The sequence below is a fragment of the Plectropomus leopardus genome, chromosome 4, assembly GCF_008729295.1.
Source record: "Plectropomus leopardus isolate mb chromosome 4, YSFRI_Pleo_2.0, whole genome shotgun sequence".
In the NCBI taxonomy this organism is placed as follows: Eukaryota; Metazoa; Chordata; class Actinopteri; order Perciformes; family Serranidae; genus Plectropomus; species Plectropomus leopardus.
Genome location: NC_056466.1, coordinates 27275677 through 27295997, shown reverse-complemented (window position 1 = coordinate 27295997; position 20321 = coordinate 27275677). Strand labels below are relative to the sequence as shown.

Genomic DNA, 20321 nt, shown 5'->3' with positions numbered 1-20321 from the left:
AAATGGTAGTCAACAAAGCAATGGGTGACGTCATAGTAGATGTGTCCATTATGATTTTCAGTGTGTGTTATGGACCGAAGCCAGTCATGGATGGGTTGACTGCCAAAGACAGAGTAGCAAACAGATTGTCAGTCTTTTTGGCCGTCCAAAGTAAAACCTTCTTCTCTGTTCAGATCAGGCAGTTGCGAGGGCAGAAGGTGGCCCCCAGCTCCAGGGTCAGTGGCGGAGGCGGAAGTACCAACTACCAGGATCTCTGTCTGGCCAGCCCCGCCTCAGCCGAGGGGGACTACCTGAGCTCAGACGAGGACCTCCTCCCCAGCCCGCTGCCTCCCAGCGCCCTTTACCCCAGCCTGTCCGGTCCGTGTCACCCATCTGCCCGCCTCGACAGCGAGGGCAGCACGGACAGCGAGGTAGAAGAGCGGGTTCTCACGCATCCGGACCCACAGCAGCTGTACGGCAGCATGGTGTGCGCCGAGGCGCTGGATAACTGAGACCTGCAGGGGGTGTGAAGGTTTCATTGGATTTCTTTAAGCTAAGAAGACACTGGAGCTCTATAGGACAGGACTGTAAACTGGGGCTGTATTATCCAATCCAGTCCTCCTCCTCGGCTTTTCCAGTGTTTACCTTTTACTTGATGCAGACATAGTGGCATTGATTGGACCTGATCATCTACCTGTTGTCTCTCCGCTCCTGTTACCACCTCCTCCACCTCGTTCCCAACACTGTCCGATCCTGTGTTCCCTGACAAAGAGGTAATGTAACGCCTCTCTCATTGTTCCAAACTGCGCCAGAAAGCAACCAAACACAAACATATGACACACAAACAGACAAAAAGGACCGAACCTGGACCAGCAAGACTGTTGTTGCCTCTCGCTACTCGAGATCGACCACTGGACCTGAACCTGTGACGAGGAGTTGAAACGACGTGGGTAGACAGAAAATAACTACTCCCTCTTCCTATAAACTGAGTGATGGACAATTGACACACTGTCTACCCTTATATGACTCTCCTTCCTGATTGGTTCAGAGTTAAATAGTCTTTATCCTCTCTTTTCCCTTTTTATGCTCTCTTTAGGAAGACATACAAAAAAATCGTACATTGATTTACCTCTCAGTGGACCACGTGTTAAAAAAGAAAACTAAAAAGGTGGTGAGTCTGAGTTGGAGAGGTGCAGTGTAGGAATATGTACACATCACACTGGCATTCATTTATGAATCATGAACACTTTAACATACCTAACATGTGTGTCGTTGTCTGTGGCGTGCAGATGACAAGAAGCCAACGAGTTCATAGAACAGCTCATCTCAAAAACAAGTTCACCCACAAAACAAGGAAGGAAGACACTCAATGTTGCCAAATCTTTTGTTTTGTTTTATTTTTATTATTTATATGTTGTAATTTATTTTGATATATTCTTTTTATTTTTTATACATCTATATGAAACTATAGGAGTGTAGAGATACCGACAGAGGCCAAACTTTGTACACCGTCCTTTGTGCCAACTAGTCGTCTGTTACAGGTCCACTGTGACACTGATTGTTTCAAAGACCGAAAAATGTGCTGCTATGATTTTGGATTTACTTCTTCCATTTTGTTTTTTTATGTTCTTTTTTTTTTCGGTAATCTTTGTGAGGTGAACATGCGACCTCCTGTTAACTCTGCCGTAAATATTTGGTTGACAACAACTGTGGAGACTGATCAACTATGAAAACTGAGATTACTCCCTGGAGCTTCTCAACATTTTGCAAAAATGGGAACAATTTGGTTTTCTTTCAAACCAAGCATTATCATTGTGTTTGTGTGAGTTAAAGGAATAGTTTGACATTTTGGGACATTTCTTTTTGCTTTACTGCTGAGAGTTGGATGAGGAGATCGACACCACTTTCCTATCTGTCATATGTGACGCTGCAGTCAGGGCATAGGTAGCTTAGCTTAGCGGAGCATAGTGACTTCTTGCACAGCCAAGAAAAAGTCCAGCCTGTAAACTTGTTTTTACACAGTTTTTGGATGGGACTGAGTCATTAAACTGTGGCCACAAGTGGTGTAACGGTAAATGCTTAAAACACTGAGGGGGAAATTCACAAAGAAAGAATTGCGGCTGCTGGCAGCACCATGAATTGTGCATCACTTGCAGCCTCTATATGCCCCAAAAGACAATGCACTAATGAGATTACGGTGCAAATAAGCCTGTAAAGCTTTGCAGCTGACAGAATTAGCCCTTTTTCGTCTGTTTGCAGTTGTCAACATGGTAGAAACACAGTAGGCTGAACAAAGGCAGAATGGAAAAGAAAGCTGAAAGTTTCAGACTGCAAGCATAACATCCCTGTCTATCAGTGTTGTCAGTGTTTTTAAACATCATGCCTGGCATGAAGATGCTGTCGCCTGGCTACAGTCACTGCTGCTATGACTTTTGTGCCATCAGTGGGGGGTGCCCTGATAAATAGTCTTCAGTCACCACCAGCTCTCTGAAGATGCTAATAAATTTTCTCTGTAACTGCGTGTGGCTGTTAGCGCTGATCTTTGTGAATTGGACTGTTTTGCAATGAGGCTCATGTGAATATAGAAAAGGGGCCAACTCTGTGCCAAATGTGCGCACCTTACCTAATATAAATATGTGAAAATAGCACAGGAGCAAGAAGACACTATTTGCTTGGCAGTGTGTAGTTAGGGCTGCATTTCACTGTGCACGTGCTGTGTTGTGAGAATTACATGCTGAACATAGCATAAGCTGAACTCTTTAGTTCTGTTTTCCCTTGCAGCTCATGTTTGTGTGAGTCACAGATTTGTCAATCCAGTCAGGGCTGATCAGATCAGAGCAATGGATGAGAGTAACAGCTGCTGAAGAGACAAGTGAATGCAAACTTTTAGACCCAAGGCAATCAATGATTGAGTTTCACTTTTACCGCGCCGGACAGTCTTCTGCTCCGTCTGTGCCCAGAGTTCACTCTGCACTCTGAGAGTGTTGTGCAGTGAAATGAAATGAAACGGTAATGAAGCGGTAGCCTATATTTATTCCAGTAGCGCACCTGATGAACAATCCAGCTCCAAAAGTATCAAATCAATATGTGATGGCAGATGGTTTAATTGTGGCAGGCCGCCATAATTAAATAAATGTGTGGGAAACCCTGGTGTTATTTGTTCAGGTGTAGCTGCTACAAAAGCCACAGAATCCACTTTGTGAATACGCCCATGAGTAACATTAGCACAAGTAGAAAAGGATCATAAAGTCAGAAAAGTAAAGAACAGACTCTGTAATCACAATAACAACTACAAATACAGTGTACAATGCAGCATCTATCTAAGATTTGCTAACGTTAGCTAACATGATAAGCTACTGCTCATACCAGACCAAGTGAGGATGTAGCAGCCAGTAAAACCCTTGAGAGTACTGAATTGAGCAAAAGTGTTTTTATTGCTAATTATTTAAATTTTTAACTTGTATAAGGAAGAGTTTATTTCTTCTTTCACAAGTTGGTTTAGTTAGATAACATCTGTATTAATTAATCAGTGTTAGCTCTTTGAACGGAGCCAGGCTAGTTATTTCCTCCTGTTTCCAGTCTTTATGCTGAGCGTAGAGAAACGTCTACTTGCTAGCTTCATATGTAACAGACATTAAAAGTGGTGTCAGTCCTCTCAGGGTATTTCCCAAATGTCAAATAATTCCTTTTAATTATCAGTGTCCCATACAAGCCAAAAAAAAAAATCCAGGTAACAGTGCGGATCTGGAATCACCAGTTCATGTGCTCATATCACTTCGACAGCTTAAACTGCAGCATGTGGGCCGATGAAAGTGGAGGGAGTAGTTAATATCGTACAGGATGCCAACACGTAGTGTGTGAGTGGAAAATATTTTAACATATCAAACATTAATATATTCTGTGTAAAAAAAAAAAAAAGGGGGTGGTGTAAAATGTATGGAGAGAGATGAAGTATACAGTGTAACAGGAACAAAAGTATGTAGATAAGATTTAAAGCTGTATCACTGTCGGTCAAGTCTTACTGAAGATAGTGAGTGTGTATAGTTTTATCAAACAGGGTGTCATATGTAGAGCAGTGATCTGCTTTTTGCACTACAGGGAAAGAGGAAGTCTCTGCTCATGACATTAAGCAGTGAGAGATAGTGTGAATAAATGGATTCATGGTGGGATCATTTCTTGTTATACTGAGTTCCCCGGAGGGACCTTGACATAATCTAAGTACTTTGCTCCTAGATTATCCATCCTGATTTTGTATTGTGTTTCATTATTCATCAGACTGATGTTGAAGGATTTGCTCTGAATTCTCTGAAGGCCCACTTTCATCACTAACATTTTTGTGCAATACAAGTGAAGGAATGGTAAGGGAAAGAATTATTGTCATCTTCGAAGAAAAAAGGAAATTGGATCATCCAGTGATGGCCATCCTAAAGCTGAAGAGGATGTTGGTTTGCCCCCATGCTGTTGCAAATAACAGCCTTTTAGTGGTCATTGTTGGGTGAAGCAACTGAAATCTCTACACTGAAATCAGTGTTTGGATATTGTCAGACTAAATGAGCATTGTACAAATTACTTCAGTTGAGTTACTTTTATTTCTCAATATGTACAGACTGACTATTGGATTTTTGCCCTTATTTACAGTGGGTCATGACTGGCACTTGAAGTTATAATCCTTAAGATTCGATTCTGTCATTATTGATTTTTTTTTTGTTTTTGCTGACAATAACTATTCATCATATTCTCATTCTGTATAAGGCTTTCCATAAAGTAGTTCTCATTGTAACCTCTGTAACTATTCGATCTGACATTCACATCCACATCATGCATGCCATGACTGGCCTGCTATGCGGAGATGATAAAGTAAAATGGGTTTGAAATAATTCTTGTCAAGATTGGGCGGTTCAAAAAACCACTATGAACACATGTTGCCATCCAACATGGTCAAATATCACATTGTATAAACTGCTTCACCCTAATGGTGTAATCACACCAAATATGAGGCAGGCATTTCACGTGATGAAATTACAAAGTCGATGCAAAGACAAGAATAGATGCAAATTTGTGCCAGGAGACACAAATGACACAAATAGAAATTTTTGCTATACATGTAAATCAAGTAATACGTGTTGTGAAAGCATTGATCAAGTTGAGAGTCTATTAACAAACCTTTCGCCACCATCTGTGGCCACTCAGAGCTCGACCACTCTCTATTAGTAATGTACAAAGAACAAATGAGGAGTGGGCTTGGAGATAGGTGAGCTGATCCGTAGAACTACATGCTAAGTTCTAAAAATATATGTATTTGTGACCTGCGTAAGTTATTTTGCCAAGTTTCTTCTTAGGGAAATGCTCTGAGTAATTTGAGTTGGTCTTTTCTTGTGGAAAGTTAACAATAGTAGAAATTAAGCAGTAATGTGCTGTCACAACAGTAAAAAGATAAAGAGTATTGAAGTCTGGGTTCAGAGCTGGGGCCTTCATGTTTACAGCTGTCAGTTTTACTTTACCGCAAACCAAGTAAGCAGTTAGCTGTTTTCCCCAATTAGCTAGCACAATCTTTGACAGCACAGCCGTTATGGGCGAGAATTCAACAGTTGGGGACTACTCCAAAAAACTCACACAAAAAATAACGAACCGCAATAATTCACTCCACGTTCGATGTGAACACACCATTCGTCATCTTCATTACAACATTGTGAAGTCATAAATCCTCTCAGCCCAGGATTTGTTTGGCTGCACTGTATATTGGCAAGCACTGCTTTTGCTGTGAGGAGTTCTGGGGGCCATGTTTTTGAAACACATTTGCCATTTCCACCACTAACCATGGATGTTGCCAGATCATAACGACTGACATCTAAAGGATTATAACTTTATGTTAAATGTTTCAGTTTGGATTTCACTCACACAAAAAAACATGAGTGCATAAACAAACTGTAGGAAGTTTTCAGTCAGGACTGAGTATCAGTTTTGTTTCCAAATTTCACCCCAATCTGGACTCAGTGGTCAGTGTCCTTCAACACATTATAACATTATAACACACCTGTACTCTGCTGTCCGGCAATGGTGCTCTGTTCTCACCACTGTCTAAATACTCTACTGTGATGAAACATTTTGATATGTTTGTAAATTACTTTTTGAATATGGAACTAGCTCTCATCCTTAATATTATTTTTATAATTACTATCAGTACTTTGGTTTCTCCTGCATCACACGAGACCATAATGATTAACATCATAATGTGCCATAAAGGTAGGTAGATTTACGCACTATGCTAAATGACTTCATGTATGTTTAACAAGGGTTTCATCGACAAGTCGGCCACTACAGCCCTTCATTAAATAGCCATGTAATATAAAGTGAATGGTGTGTGGACTCAAATACGATCACACTGTGTTGCTCCAGATTTATCATCTCGAAAATGGAACATCATCACACATTTTCCCAGAATTAAAGCAGGAAATAAGACGAAAGTGCAGTGCTAAACAATGTGTCACATGTTAGTTTTTCCTCAGACTTTAAGGAAAGACGGAAATTGTTTCAGAAAGTTAGTCTGACGTAGGATTACTCAGATTCATGTGCTCTATGTGATGGCTGTTTGATATCCACAGCATCATACCCAGGAAACCTTGTCCACCCTCTCTCTTTCTGTCTTGCAATTCAACTCATGTTGTTATCAAATATATAAAATGACAGTAAAGATTATATAAATTCCAGTATGATGGGGGAAAAAATACATTTCAGTGTTCTGTATCCTATGAATGATACAAAATAAACTTTGACATTGCACCTTTGCAAAGACTTGATTTTGTTGCTATTGTTTATTGCTGGTGGATTATTTTACTCAAATATAAATTGTGTTATAATGTAAGTCTTACACTAAGATGAGATTTATTTTGTGCACTTCTGTTTTGTGTGCTTTGCTTTCTGTTTCCAGGGCTGCAGCTTATTTGGAGGGTAATCAGTCACATTGGACACACCTGGGCCCCGTTTGGCTGACTGTGCATATATAAGCCGGAGCAGCAGCCAGTCTTTGGGAAGATCTCATGTCACGCACCTTTTCTTTATTTTACAGCACAGCATCCATGCAGGACCCCTTAACTTATCCACTTCCTACACCAATTACAGATTCCTTAAATTTATTTGTTGGACTTTCCATGTGTCTGCCATTTAGACTCGGGCGGTGAGTAATATTTCATATCTTCCTGAAATTTCACCAGGGCATATGGTATATTATGGTAAAAGTGTTCTACTTACTTTCAGATTAATAAATACACAAAAGAAAAGTGAAAAGTAATATTCTTACAGCTATTTTCCTTATTAAACAGAGAAATACAACTATACAGCTTTTGGAATCAACTTTCTCTCTGACGTTGCTGACCGCCGGTTGTTTGCAGACCTGTATCTTAACCCTCCACTAGTGATAGTCACCAGTAGAGGCCAGAGACTGAGCTCTGTTGGTGCCTGCAGTGCACTACATACAATGAGTTTAATAGAAAGAGGAGCGCCTGTATTTATAATGGTATTTAAAAACACACTTTCAGGATTTCTAAATACCCTGGTATACTGTAATACCACGATATCACCCAAGCCTTATACCCACATTTACAAAGGATAAGCAGTTATATTTACATTTTGTATCATAACATCAAATTTCGACCTAAATCATATTTTCCGTCAAAGCTTGAATGTCACCGTTTAATATCAATATTTCTTAATAAATAAAAATAAATGATAAAGTTGCCTTATTCACTATTACTCTAATACCATCATGTTAAAAGTAAAAAAAACTAACAAACTTTTTTGAATCCCCTACTTGACCTCTCTGATTCTACGGAAGACTTTGATTTTTAAATCAAGTCATAAAAACAGTTTCAAAAGGTTCTTAAAACAGCTGATTGCTGTAGTTACTAGCCAACATTACTAACGGGTCAAAAGTGCATTTACTAGGAACTGTTTTCAGTAGTGGATTACTACACATTTAGTGACCTGTTGAACATTTTTGTAGAAGGATGATGAATTTGGGATTGACTCAATGTAAAACCAATATATGCCTGTGTTTGTCATCATACTGAGGGGAGATGTTAGTGCAGTGGTGTGACTCACTGGTGTATGTTTAATAGTTTTTCAAATCTAACAACATAAATAGCATTTCGTCTTTTCTGTGACTCTTCCTCATTAATGTAGAGCGTGTTTTCATTGAATACCAGGGAATCTGCTGTTGCATCAACCAGTTTTGGGTTGTTTTTTTTTATTTTGATCTCTCTGGTTATTTTGTAACACAACTGTGTCAACATAGTGTGTCGACACTTTCAAAAGAATTTTCAGCACAGTCGTCCACCACCCTCTTCCTCTCATATCTGCTTTATCTGTTTAATCTGATGCTGTGTTAAGTTTATGCAACATGTCCATCCACAGTTTGCACCAAAAAAGTTGTGCTTTTTTCTTTCTCTCTTTTTTTGTGAGTACAGACAGACAGAACTAGAGCTGCTGCTGTGGGTGTGCAGTGTTTGGGTTTGTGTGTGAGGAAGCAGTGTGGTTGTCGGCTCAGAGGTGTCAGAGCTGAGACACTTCCTCGTCCTTTTTTACTCTCATCACAGCGACCTGCAGAGAACATCAACGGCTCACCATCCCCCCTCAGCGCAGACACACATGTGACACACTGACTTCACATATAAAAATAAGACGTTTATCTGTTAAATTATTAGTGGGAAGCCTGTGTGTGACATTAAGAAGCACTTACATCTGGTGAGTATTTATATATTTATATCTAAAAAAAAACACATCTTCATACGTGTGGTGTAATTAAGGCTACTACAGTTTGGGTTTGTTGTTTTGTTTTTTTTATTCTTCCATTTAACATTTTTTTAAAGACACTTTTGGGCTGTTTGAGCAATGTAGATTTGTCCCTGATTTTAATTTAGATATTTCAGTGCAATTACACAAACAGACAGCTAAAACAAATTGTGTTGATTTTTCTCAGCAGTAATGATCTGTATTCAACAAATTCACTTTTTGTGAATTCAAATCATGAACAGTTTATTAACTATGTTGGTGTGACTATGTGGAGGATTTGTCTCTTATTGTTATAATTGTAATACGCAGAGAAAAAAATGCACAAATGTAACAAGATCATGTTTAACTTGTAATGTCAGTTATTAACATGTGAAGTGAAAGTCGGAGTTCATTAGCACTTGTTTATAAGCCATCTCAAACATAGATCAAAGAAATATGTAGCACAAACAGAGCTTTCAATAGTACTGCTCCGCCTTTGTTTTGCTGTAAATACTGTAACACTAACATATCACAGAATATTTTCAAAAAGTTTCAGACTTAATTAAACATGGATTTTTTATTATTATTTTATTTATTTATCTATTTTGCTACCTGTATGCACAACAATACAACAAAGTGCACAGCAAACCGTTTTTTTTAAAATGCTAAAACGTGTTTACATTAAGAGACAGAAAAATCTAAAATGGATGGCTTGTAATCCTTCAAAATATCTTGTTTTCAAATTCAGTTGATCGGACACCGCTGTCTGCATGTCAACCAACTGTTCACATATCATGCTCGGCTTGTGTGGAAATAAAAAAAAAAATCGCTCAATATTTAACACCAGCTTGTCATGTCAGCTTTCTGAATCAAACAGAACCAAAAACAGAGGACAGAATACCCAACATGCTCGTGAACCAAATGACATAATTCAGTTCATATGTTATAATGCAAATTAAGTTACTTGTTGCTCTGTTTATCTCATAAAATGCGGTTTGGCTCATTTCTAAATTAATACAGTCACAGTAGCTTTTTTTTAAAAAAAAAACACAAATGTTTATTGAATTTTTGAAAAATACAAAATGTATATTTATGTATGTGAAATGTACATAAAACATGCAATATTAAGGTGCACTTTGAATATACTTTGCTTGGCATGTAAAACACCTCAAAGTAAAAAAAAAAAAGAAATTAGAAAAATAAACTTCTAACAACAAAAGTGACACATAGAATTAATGGTTTACGGTTTCCATCAGTGGTTTCCAACCATTTCTGTTTCACAAAAAAAGCACTGCCTACTGTCCACGGCGCCCCGTTTCACATTTCGCAAATTGATAGGTTATTAGCTTTTTGCCTCCAGATTTCTCAGATGGTTTCATTATATTAACCATAAATGATCCATTATTTCACAGAGAAAATGGTAGGAGGAAAACCAAAACTTTTACTTGTTGTACTTAATGTATATTTATGCGATAATACTTACACCTCTACATTACCTCAGCAGAATTTTGAATTCAATCTTACAGGACAATCTTGGAGTATTTTTACAATTGTATTGGTACTTTTACTTGAGTATAATATCTTGAGTACTTCTTTAACCATTGCAGACAACCTGTTACATAAGATAGAACATCTAAGCCTCGTAGACAGTGACAAAACGTGCCTTTCTGTGCCCCATATTTTACACATGCAGTTCATCGGGATTACAAGTGTGAGACCAACATCATAACCCATTTATGTTTGTGTAATTTAAAACAAGTATTCACTGATTGTGTTCAAGCATTTAACGTATCTCTTGCCAATCCACTGAAGTAATGTCGTCTTTTATAAGACATTTATTTATAAGACGGGGGAACAGTCCACCTTTATTGTGTGAAAGCGAGAGGTCTGTCCTCTCATGAAGTGATGCTTTACGACTGTTGCTTCTACAGAAGGGTGAGGTGAGGGTAGAAAACAATGTACAAAAGCCAAGTCCTACGCCTCTTAATCTATCATGTTACAGTTACTTCAAGATACTTGCTTATTTTTTAACACCTCTGTGTCTTCCACTGAACCCAGCTTCACCTTTGCTCGAGTGTTAGCACTGAGTCATTGAATGTGTTGCATTTAAGTGATGTATTTGCAATTCTGGTAACTGTTTGTGTCACATTGTCACAAACCTTGTTTGTAGTGAAATCAGGTCTAAATGTCAGTTTCGGTCAGAAACACCTGCAGTAATGAGGCCTTTAGTGTCAAATAAGCCGCTGCTAACAAGGCTGGCCAGTTAGTTCAACAGAGTTAAAAAAAAAAAAAAACAGAACAAGATGAGAAAGATTCTTTGGTTGGATGTGACAAAGAGGCTGATAACTGGCCAAAACAATGATAAGACCAAAAAATGGAGAGGTCTTTGAAGAAAATTTGTCTAGAGCTACCTTTTGAAAAATGTGTTATATCACAGATCAACATCCACTCTGAGAGACCTGAAGGGAATCTGCAGGGAGGAGAGATTAAAACAAATCCAGATGTGCAAAGCTGGCAGAGGCAAAAGCAAGAGAAACGCAGACACAGCAATCGAAACAAGATGACTAACTTCACTGTCACTTAAAGTGGAAAAATACTTTTAGACATTTTTAGTTTTTACATATCCATACAAGTCAAAGCTTTATGGCAAAAAAAACAAAAACAAAGTTATGTCATCTACAATAACAAAATGTGAACCAGCTGTATCTAATTATTACATGATTATCTACATTTCGTCATCACCAATCGTTGTGTCTTTTCTGATAATCCCATTCTCTCTCTACTCAACAGTACAAACAAATCTGCAGTATATGTTAATGTAGTATTTACACTGATTCAAGCAGGAAACAAACCATAGATGGTACAGTTCTACTGCCCTCTTCTGGGCAATACAGACATCATGTGTATCTCTTTTGGGTCCATCATATTAATGCATCTGGTGGTACAATGCATATAATGCAGAGGAACATTAATTTACACTTTTTTAGTTTTTGTAGTTTGTACAAACATGTAATCAGGATTCGCATAACGAAAATGTGAATCAAATCAGTAATATATTCAACCTTTCTGTACTTTTTAATATCATTACTAACGCTGGCATTAATTTTATTTTTACAGATGACTTTGATTTTGGTTGTAGGTAGTTCTTCATCCTTTTTGAGTGATGCCACGTTCTTTCTTGGTGAAGCGAGGAGGGCTGCACCACCTTGGAAAAAAGGCGGGCTCCTGGGATACATCCCTGGCTTACTCCACTACAGAAACACCAGATAATAACACAGTGACGGCTGAATTACTGCAGAAGGACCTTCCTGCTGCCAAAAACTCCAGCGAGGACCTTCAGCCAGTCAATCCCAAATCTTATGGTGAGTTACAAAGTTAATTCATTTGTGTTTGTCTTTATCACAAGCATGCCAAACAAGATGGAAAATATAATTATAATAATAATAATAATTTGTGAGGCATCATTCAAAAAATTCTGATTATCTGTAAGATATTAAATTATTCAAAAACTATGTCAATCCAGGTTTCAGACGGTTGTTTAACCTTTTAATTGACATCAGCATTTACACTTCTGAAACCTGGAAAAAAAAGAAGGAGGGGTTCTGTTTTTCTTTTGAAAATATGGAGAAAAGGCAATGAGGAACTTGACAAGAGGTGTCTAACAAGAAAAAAAGAGAACAAAAGGAAGACCAAAAGAGAACAAGAAAATGGCCAGAAAATTAGCGGTGGAGGATTATTATTATTATTATTATGTGTTTTTTTTATTGTGGAAAAATATTCAGAAAATCATAATTGTATATTTGAAATTATATTACAAACAAATGTCTATGTTTCAGAAAAAAATTGTAACACTTTATTAAGGTCATTTTCTTGTTTATTAACTTTTCTCTTTCTCTTTTGTTGCTTATTCTTAGGTCATTTTCTTGACTTTTTACAAATTTCCTGCTAATTTTTGAGTAATTTCTTGAAAATTTACTTATTGCCTTCTTCCCATGTTTTGGAAAGAAATCCAACCAATTTGCTTATATTTCAAAGGTTTCAACAGTAGCTGGTCAACTTACTGTCAGTCTTTGTGCTCAGACTGTAGATCTGCTGACTCCTGCAGAAACATCAACTTAAATACTTTTAGCCCTGTGGAGAAAGTTGAGTCTCAACCTCCCACACGAGCAATATGGTGCAGACCTCATATGATCTCAGGATATCCAGAAAAACTACCTGTGGGACCGGGAGACTTCACTCAGCACCCTCACGTCCTGAGGGAGACCAGGAGCAGCAGCTGCTCCAAGATCAGTGCTGCGAGGCAAGAGTGTCCACTCTGTAGCAAAGTATGGCATCCCTCTATTACATAAACTACAGACTAATATTCATTCTGAAGGATAGAGACAGCTCTACTTAATAATTAATTTTTGTTAAGAAGATATTTTATATGCATTTACAAAGACCAGGTAGGCTATAGAAGATAAATGACAAAAATGGAAATGGATCAAGCAGAAAAAAAATTGCAAACATGAGGTCCATTGTGCAAAAAACATGTAAACTTTTTAAAACATTTTTAACTAATTTCCCAGCTATTTCAAGAGATAGTTTCCCACCTTTTGCTGCCCCGAAGTCTTGTGTTAAAATGATGTCCACCTTATATTTGCAGTTATTTTCATGTCTCTCAAGTTTGAAGACTCACATATGCAAGAGTCATGGAAGCAGAGCACCAACACACATCAAGTCCAGCAGGACAAATACTGAACAGTCAGCATGCAGGGGCAAGGTCAGCATCACATTAATTCACATTTCTATTTACACGGGATTATCTTGTTATGATTTGGGCAGAGCGCACTCTAATCAGTTTTATACGAGGTATACTCCTGGATCCATAACCACAGTGCCTGTTGTTTTAGGAGAGGACATTTGGCTGCACAGTGTGTGGAAAAGTATTCAAGCGCTCCTCCACACTCTCCACCCACCTGCTCATTCACTCAGACACACGTCCGTACCCCTGCCAGTACTGTGGCAAAAGGTTCCACCAGAAGTCTGACATGAAGAAACACACCTTCATACACACTGGTGGGTTCATGTTTCCCCTTTGACTGTTTTATGTATGTTAGCCCGGGAATCCCTAATGCTAATCACATGATTATGATTTTTTTTTAAAAAAAAGGTCTTGTAAGTCATTATAATGCAAAGCTTTCTTGAGATAATGAGTTGATATCTCAACCAAAATGTATCTGAAAATAATTTTTAAAAAGTTTCAAAATAAATATTTTTTATCTAAAAAATATATGTATATATTTACACAACAAAATATGAAACTTTCTAGAAATAATGAGCAAATATGTTAAAAGAGGAAGTTAGTATCTCAAAATAATGAAAAAGAAAATCTCAAAATACTTGGTTTATGTTTTAAAACAATGAGAAATATTCTCAAAAGAATAGATTATATCGCAAAATAATAGAATTCTTTTTCAAAATAAGTTATTATCTGATATGTGAAATATTCTCAAAAGTAATGGCTTATTATCTAACAGAAATGAGAACCAATACCCAATTTGAGAATGTTTCTAATAATTTTTTTTAATTCTAACTTATATTAGAGTTACTGCCTCATTATTTTTGAGATTATCTCATCATTATGAGAAAGATTTTTATTAATGACAAATGGTATCTTTTTTTCCCATTACACTGGCACAAATGGGCTTCCATAGATATTACGTCCTTGCATGCAAACTCTAATCACATTATTATCTGCAACCAAAACAAGTGTTTAAAGTGTTGGCATGCTTTTATACTGTATTTTGTCCTATGACAGTCCCTTTACAGCACTCTTACATGTGCAAAACATATTTATGACAATAGTCAGCAATACCGTTCATGTGCATATAAAGTAGTACATGAAAAAGACAAGATATCAAACTATTTTAAGATGTACGTGTGACATCTAACTAAATATGGAAAAAGTGCTATTCCTCTTGTCAGAAATTAGGAAAGGTGACCAAATGGAAAAGCTTTCTAAATGTCAGAGCGGTGACTCAGTTTAAACGTCCTGTGTATTCACATGACCTGTGTTGTGTCTGTGTGCCAGGCGAGAAGCCCCATGTGTGTCAGATATGTGGGAAGGCGTTCAGCCAAAGTTCCAACCTCATCACCCACAGCCGTAAACACAGGGACGACCGGCCCTACCGCTGTCCTCGCTGCCTCTTCGGCTTCCAGCACAAAGTGGACCTGCGGCAGCACCAGGAGCAGCACTGCACCTACCGCTGACTCTGACACGGCAGAGTCAATATCCTCAGCCTTTCTTTAATAACCGCAGAAAGACATGCAGGACAGAGAAAAGCTCACAGTGTTGACTACCTGTTTCAAGTTGTACCAACCCTTCTGATTTATCTCATGTTAAATACAGTGTTTTATATTTATATGCAAGGAAGTTTCCATTATTTGTGATTTTATATTTTAAAGGTCCAGTTAAATGTAATATAATACATTAAGTATGTTTTCTTGAGAGTTAAATGCCTGAAAGCAAACTTCTTTGTGTTTTCATTATTTTAGAGTGAGCTGTCTATATTTACATAGGGAGCTGGTCTTCGTCCTCAGAGTCCACCATAGTGCACTGCCATGTTTTTACAGTAGCCCAGAATGGACAAACTTAACATTGGCTCTTCATAGCAACTTCTTGCGTTAATGCATCGGCTACTGTAGTTAGCAGCCCCTCTGCAACAAGCCAAACAGCATCAGAAAAACACAGATTTTTATGTAAAACTGCTTTATTCAGTGTTTTTACCAGATGAAATCTTCGGATCCCTGTGTTTTGGAGTAGAAGAGACATCTGCAGGTAATTTGGCTCCTGCTAAAAAACCTCCTGAACATCTGGATCTTAAGTTGTCATAAAAAATAAGGTGAGCACACATAAGCAAGTGCTGATCTAGCAGCCAATTTGTGACAAACAGCATTGGAGAAACAGCGATTTGTAACAGGAAATTGCTTTATTCTGAGTTTTTAATGGTTTAAATCACCTGGTCAGGTTGTTTTGGAGAAAAAGAGGCCTCTGTGGGTGATTTGGCTCCTGGTAAAAATCTCCTGAACAATGGGCACTGGAGGAATCCTAACCGAAAATTCACACTTGGCACACTGCAGAAGTTGCAGCTGGTCACAAATTGCAATCCTCACCATTAGATTCCACTAAATCCTGCACACTGCTACACCAGTAAGCATCATTACAGTACCAAAAATGGAAAGTATCATCCCGTGGTTCAAAACAAATGAATGAATAGCTTTAGTATACAAGACTCAGTTCATAAGAGTATTTACAGGGAAATACTTTTCCCCAAATGTTTTAACATTGTACAAATGTAGCTTGACACAGACTGGTGACACTGCATCGTTTTTATTACATCTCTTGTTTTAAAAGCACCTGAAACATATTGCCAGGATTCGTGTGATGCAGTAAATCATTGCAGCAATAATTCAGACTGAGCCCAAGAAATATCATTTGTGGATTTCGTTTTATGTTGATTTAGTTTACATTTACACAGCTCGCATTACAGTGTTTTTGGTTTTTTTTTTCATGATCTGCTAGAGATTTTTGCTGTGCACCTAGCTCCATGTGCTAAAAGTCTCCTTTAGATTTGTACCACTGAGCTCTGGCAACAACATCATTGGAGTAGTCTCCACCTGTTGTGTGTTCACCTACCCTTCTATAGGAATGGACGTTTCCATCCCCCATATTGTAAGCTGCTATCCCTCCTGCAGAGACAAACATAAATGAAGTTTAAAGTGAAGCAAAGTGTAGTGAGTCGATGAATGTGTGAGTGATTCAGTGAAACAAACCTTTCAGCTGCTGTTCCTTGGTCCAGTTAGGACAATAAACAGTAACAATAAACAGCATTGCCATTGCAAGTTAAAACATAGCACTGTCAGCATTAACAATTAATCGCCACACAAATATCTATTTTCGTTCAATTGTGTTAATCTCTGGCCAGCATTCATGTCTGCTGCTGGTATCATATGAAACTAGAAGACCTGAGGAATCCAGTGGTACCACGTCTTGCTAGCTTTTCAGTAAGGCGGTTGACTAGCGTTCCTAAATGAGGGTACATTTTGGCAATGGAAAAAATGGCATTGCTCTTTCACAGGGTTCCCTTGACCTCCGACCTAAAGATATCTGAATGAAAATGGGTTGTGTGGGTACCCATGAGTCTGCACTTTACAGACATGCATCTAATAAGAAAATAATTGTTTGTGATTAATCCCAATTTCAAAAATTATAATAATTGTTTGACAGCCAAGGCACACACAAGGCAAAACAGTACTCTGGACATCTGTGTGTGAGTGCATGTGACATGTGACATTGACACCACCACAAAGGTGAGGGGAGAGACATATACATAGTTTTGTTAGGGAGCTCTCAAGTAAAGTAACTGTTTAAAAAAACTGCTAAAATTTAGTAGCTCTCTCTCAGCTCTGCTCCGTCTTGGTGCCACCTATAGTTCACTCTGTGCACGTGTGCTGCTGCACAAAGGTTAAGGGGGCGTGGCCTATGTGAACAAAGGGAAGTGAATTGTTTGGGGCGGGGATTTTGATTTTTGGTGGCAGGGGAGGAAACAGAAGAAGGTGGTGGAAGCTGGGCAACCTGCTGCAGAGAAAGCCCTCAGTTTTTTTAAATTTTGTGGTTTTTCCTCAACCGGCTGGAGGAAGAAGTACAACCAGTGTGGAGGACTATGAACACAGAGCAAATGAGACTGGACTGTTTATTTCTGATTCCCTGGTGAGTTTGATTCCCCTTTTTCCTTCCTTTTCCCCTTTTTTTTTGCAATGCATTACTTTTTCTGATTTTGAAAGGGTGGGTTTTGAATATTTCTGTATATCTGTCTATTTTAATCAAGGAAGAATGATGTGAGTTGGACAATAAGGACAATTATTTAAGTCAGGGCTGTCCAAACTTTTTTGAATGGGAGCCTGATTAGATAATGCCAGCTGCTTCTCACATCACACAGGTTATTCAAATATCTCATACAAATGACAAAAACACAACTTTTTCATCATTAAGTGAAAAAGTATTTTGCTATTTACTGCTCCTGAGAGCAGCGGCCCTCACTGTTGACTTCATGCTTCTTTTCTGTGGCCCTGTCTGCCATCTTGCAGGAAATATCTGGTGCTAGAAGAGTGTTCGTTTGCTTGTTTATTGTATTAAAAACACATTAGTTACGCCTGTGAAGCTCCTCCTTGGTGCATGTCTGCAAACTCTATGATTGTTCTGGAAATAAATGAAGTGATCTTGTGTTAATCATTAGGTATATTTTGAAAGACAAGCTGAGGGACATTTAAAATTGGTCTTTTTTTTTTTTTTACTTGTATAATTTGGTGAGTGTCTCTTTTAATTTCATTAAGTTTCCTTTTAGTACTTTGTTTTACTGGTGTCAGTGGGGAGTTAAAGGTAGCCCTGTAATTTTTACAGGCCCTACTTTAACCATGTTAAATTTTCTTCTGTAGGTCTTGAATTCAATCATAACTAAGCTCTTAACTTTAACTGATTGTTATACCACTGCAGCATATCATGTTTTGTTTTACGGTTCTGCCCTCGCTTTAGACTGTTAGTTTTTCACATATCGTCCATAAGGTGTCGTCCATCTGTCTGATTCCATGTGAACGCAGCATTAGTTCTTGTATGATATAATTTAGAAGGTTAATATACAAATAGCACAGAGACATATATCTTAAAATTTATAGTATAATTTAACTCTTTATGTCAACCCCCCACCAAAAAAAATACTTTTTCACATTGAGTTGAAAATTTTAAAAGTGCCATAATGTACAAAAGGGTAGTAATCAGATCATAGAGCACCACAGACATAAACCAGGCTAGTGACAAAATATATTATGTTAGTTTGAAGTTTAAAATCATGGAGAAAAACAATAATAACGTGACAAGAAACACAAATATTCCTCGAGGAAGTCTGTAGGTTTATATAAATCAAGTTCTATCAGCAGGAGAGTGAAACAACATAAGGTCTTGCTATTTCCCATTTTCTCCTTGGATAGACCACTTGAACCTGAATATGAGAGTTTTCAGCAACAGAGCTGTTGTACTCTGACCCTCTTTGCTTTGCAGGACAATTGTGTTTAACACCTGTCAATCGTGACAATCACTGCTGGTGAACTGCAGGTCAAAGTAGGCAGCGTTTCGTTCATGTGCTGTAATGCAATGAAAAACAATAAGAGGAGGCAGAGAAACATGATTTTTTTTGCCACGTATTATCTCTCTAAAGTAATATTGTATGAATACAGTGACAGTTTTAGCAAATAATAAAATTCATATTTTTATAAAAGTTACCAACTACAGCTGTAAATGAGCTAGAGAAATACTCTGAAATTATTGATTAAATTAAAAAAGAATAAAATACAGACTTTAGATATTACAGGTCAGGTGACATTAACAATATTTCATTTAAAGTTAAGTTTTATCAACAGTAAAATAAAATAGGCACGCACCTGTTTCCTGCTCTCTGTGAAGCTGGAGTGCACAGATACAGGATGGCTGAATTTATACTGTGTGTTTCCTTTCGGTTTCACCATGAGTTGCTTATCCTGTCTGCTATTCTATTCCTCGCCTGCAGGGGGCGTTATTAAGCAGGCCTTGATGTTTTGCCTATAAAGACAGCAGAAGGAAAATCAGGAGAAAGCGGCTGACTTACAAGAAATGGCTCTGACCTACTGTAACGGGCAGAGGGCATCATTTTTCTGCTCAGTCAGCAGATCACTGCGGCAGGTCGTAAACCAGATGGTGTTGAATAAGATAAGCTTTAATTAGTCACTTTAGCGTTGGACTGTCTGTCCTGCCACGGTCCAGACTAAAATGTCAACAATAATTGATGGATTGCCCTTTTTTTTCATTTCATTCATGCTCCCCAGAGGATGATTACAACTGACTTTGTTAATCCAGGGGCTTTACCTCTAGCACAACCATGAGACTGACATTTGTGGCTTAGAGCGCTGTGGGTCAACTGCCAATATCTCTTACATGACGTTATTGTGCATCCTTCAGTTAGAGATTGTTATCAAAACATCAAAAAATAAATTTAAAAAGAGCAATTTTACACTACAAAAGAAAGAAATTTGACAATATTCATGTCTCCCTTGTGACCCCTTTCATTTCCCCCTGGTGCTATCATCAGGCCAAAGCTTTCATTTGTCCGGTACTTCAATGCTTGACTCTATGATGACATAGAGTGCTGCAGGGATGATTTTTTATTTGTAGGCCGACCAAGCAATGACCTCTAAGGCTGAAAAATAAAGCCAACGTGCAAGTGCCAAAAACTGCAGTTCCTTGTATGGCCACTACGGACCCCCATGTTAAAATGTGCAACATAACAGCAGAAAAAAATGTATATACATGTTTACAGCTTGGGACAAAAAAGAAACAGTTTTGTTCTCTATAGCTAATTTCAACACTGAACTGTATAAGTTTTTTTTCATAACTCAAAACACTTCCATACATTTTGCACAAATTGTAAGAATTTAGAAGGTTGGATTTTTTTTTTTCTTTTAACGATAGAGAAAATGTCCATAAAATGGTATTTATAGTTATCATA

General features: G+C 37.9%; 2 protein-coding genes across 6 annotated transcripts in view; both read left to right on the top strand.

Annotated features, from left to right (window-relative positions):
- Window positions 1-3374, top strand: part of evi5l (ecotropic viral integration site 5 like) — a 44188-nt gene extending 40814 nt beyond the window's left edge. For all 3 annotated transcript variants that reach the window (XM_042484777.1, XM_042484778.1, XM_042484776.1), the window contains one exon: window positions 174-3374. In XM_042484777.1, coding sequence (XP_042340711.1) covers window positions 174-491 — 318 coding nt within the window. In that variant the 3' untranslated portion in view covers window positions 492-3374. The remainder of the gene's footprint in view (window positions 1-173) is intronic.
- Window positions 3375-7005: 3631 nt separating this feature from the next.
- Window positions 7006-15222, top strand: LOC121941865 (zinc finger protein Gfi-1-like). Of its 3 annotated transcripts, none has more exons than XM_042484782.1 (6): window positions 7006-7153; window positions 11885-12107; window positions 12826-13070; window positions 13391-13507; window positions 13638-13803; window positions 14819-15222. In XM_042484782.1, exons 2-6 carry the CDS (start codon window positions 11909-11911, stop codon window positions 14995-14997), a joined length of 906 nt encoding a protein of 301 aa, XP_042340716.1. In that variant the 5' UTR covers window positions 7006-7153; window positions 11885-11908; the 3' UTR covers window positions 14998-15222. The 3 variants fall into 3 exon arrangements, with proteins under 3 accessions (XP_042340716.1, XP_042340715.1, XP_042340714.1); XM_042484781.1 differs by having other exon boundaries at window positions 7007-7153; window positions 11863-12107; XM_042484780.1 differs by lacking the exon at window positions 7006-7153 and adding an exon at window positions 8482-8718 and having other exon boundaries at window positions 11863-12107.
- The last annotated feature ends 5099 nt before the right edge of the window (window positions 15223-20321 follow it).

What these genes read in the sequence shown, in the direction of transcription:
- LOC121941865 (XM_042484782.1), top strand. Translation starts at nt 11,909, where the DNA reads ATGCCACGTTCTTTCTTGGTGAAGCGAGGAGGGCTGCACCACCTTGGA. An exon ending in AGTCAATCCCAAATCTTATG is followed by an intron (nt 12,108 to 12,825) that starts GTGAGTTACAAA and finishes CTTTGTGCTCAG; the next exon opens with ACTGTAGATCTGCTGACTCC. An exon ending in AGTCAGCATGCAGGGGCAAG is followed by an intron (nt 13,508 to 13,637) that starts GTCAGCATCACA and finishes CTGTTGTTTTAG; the next exon opens with GAGAGGACATTTGGCTGCAC.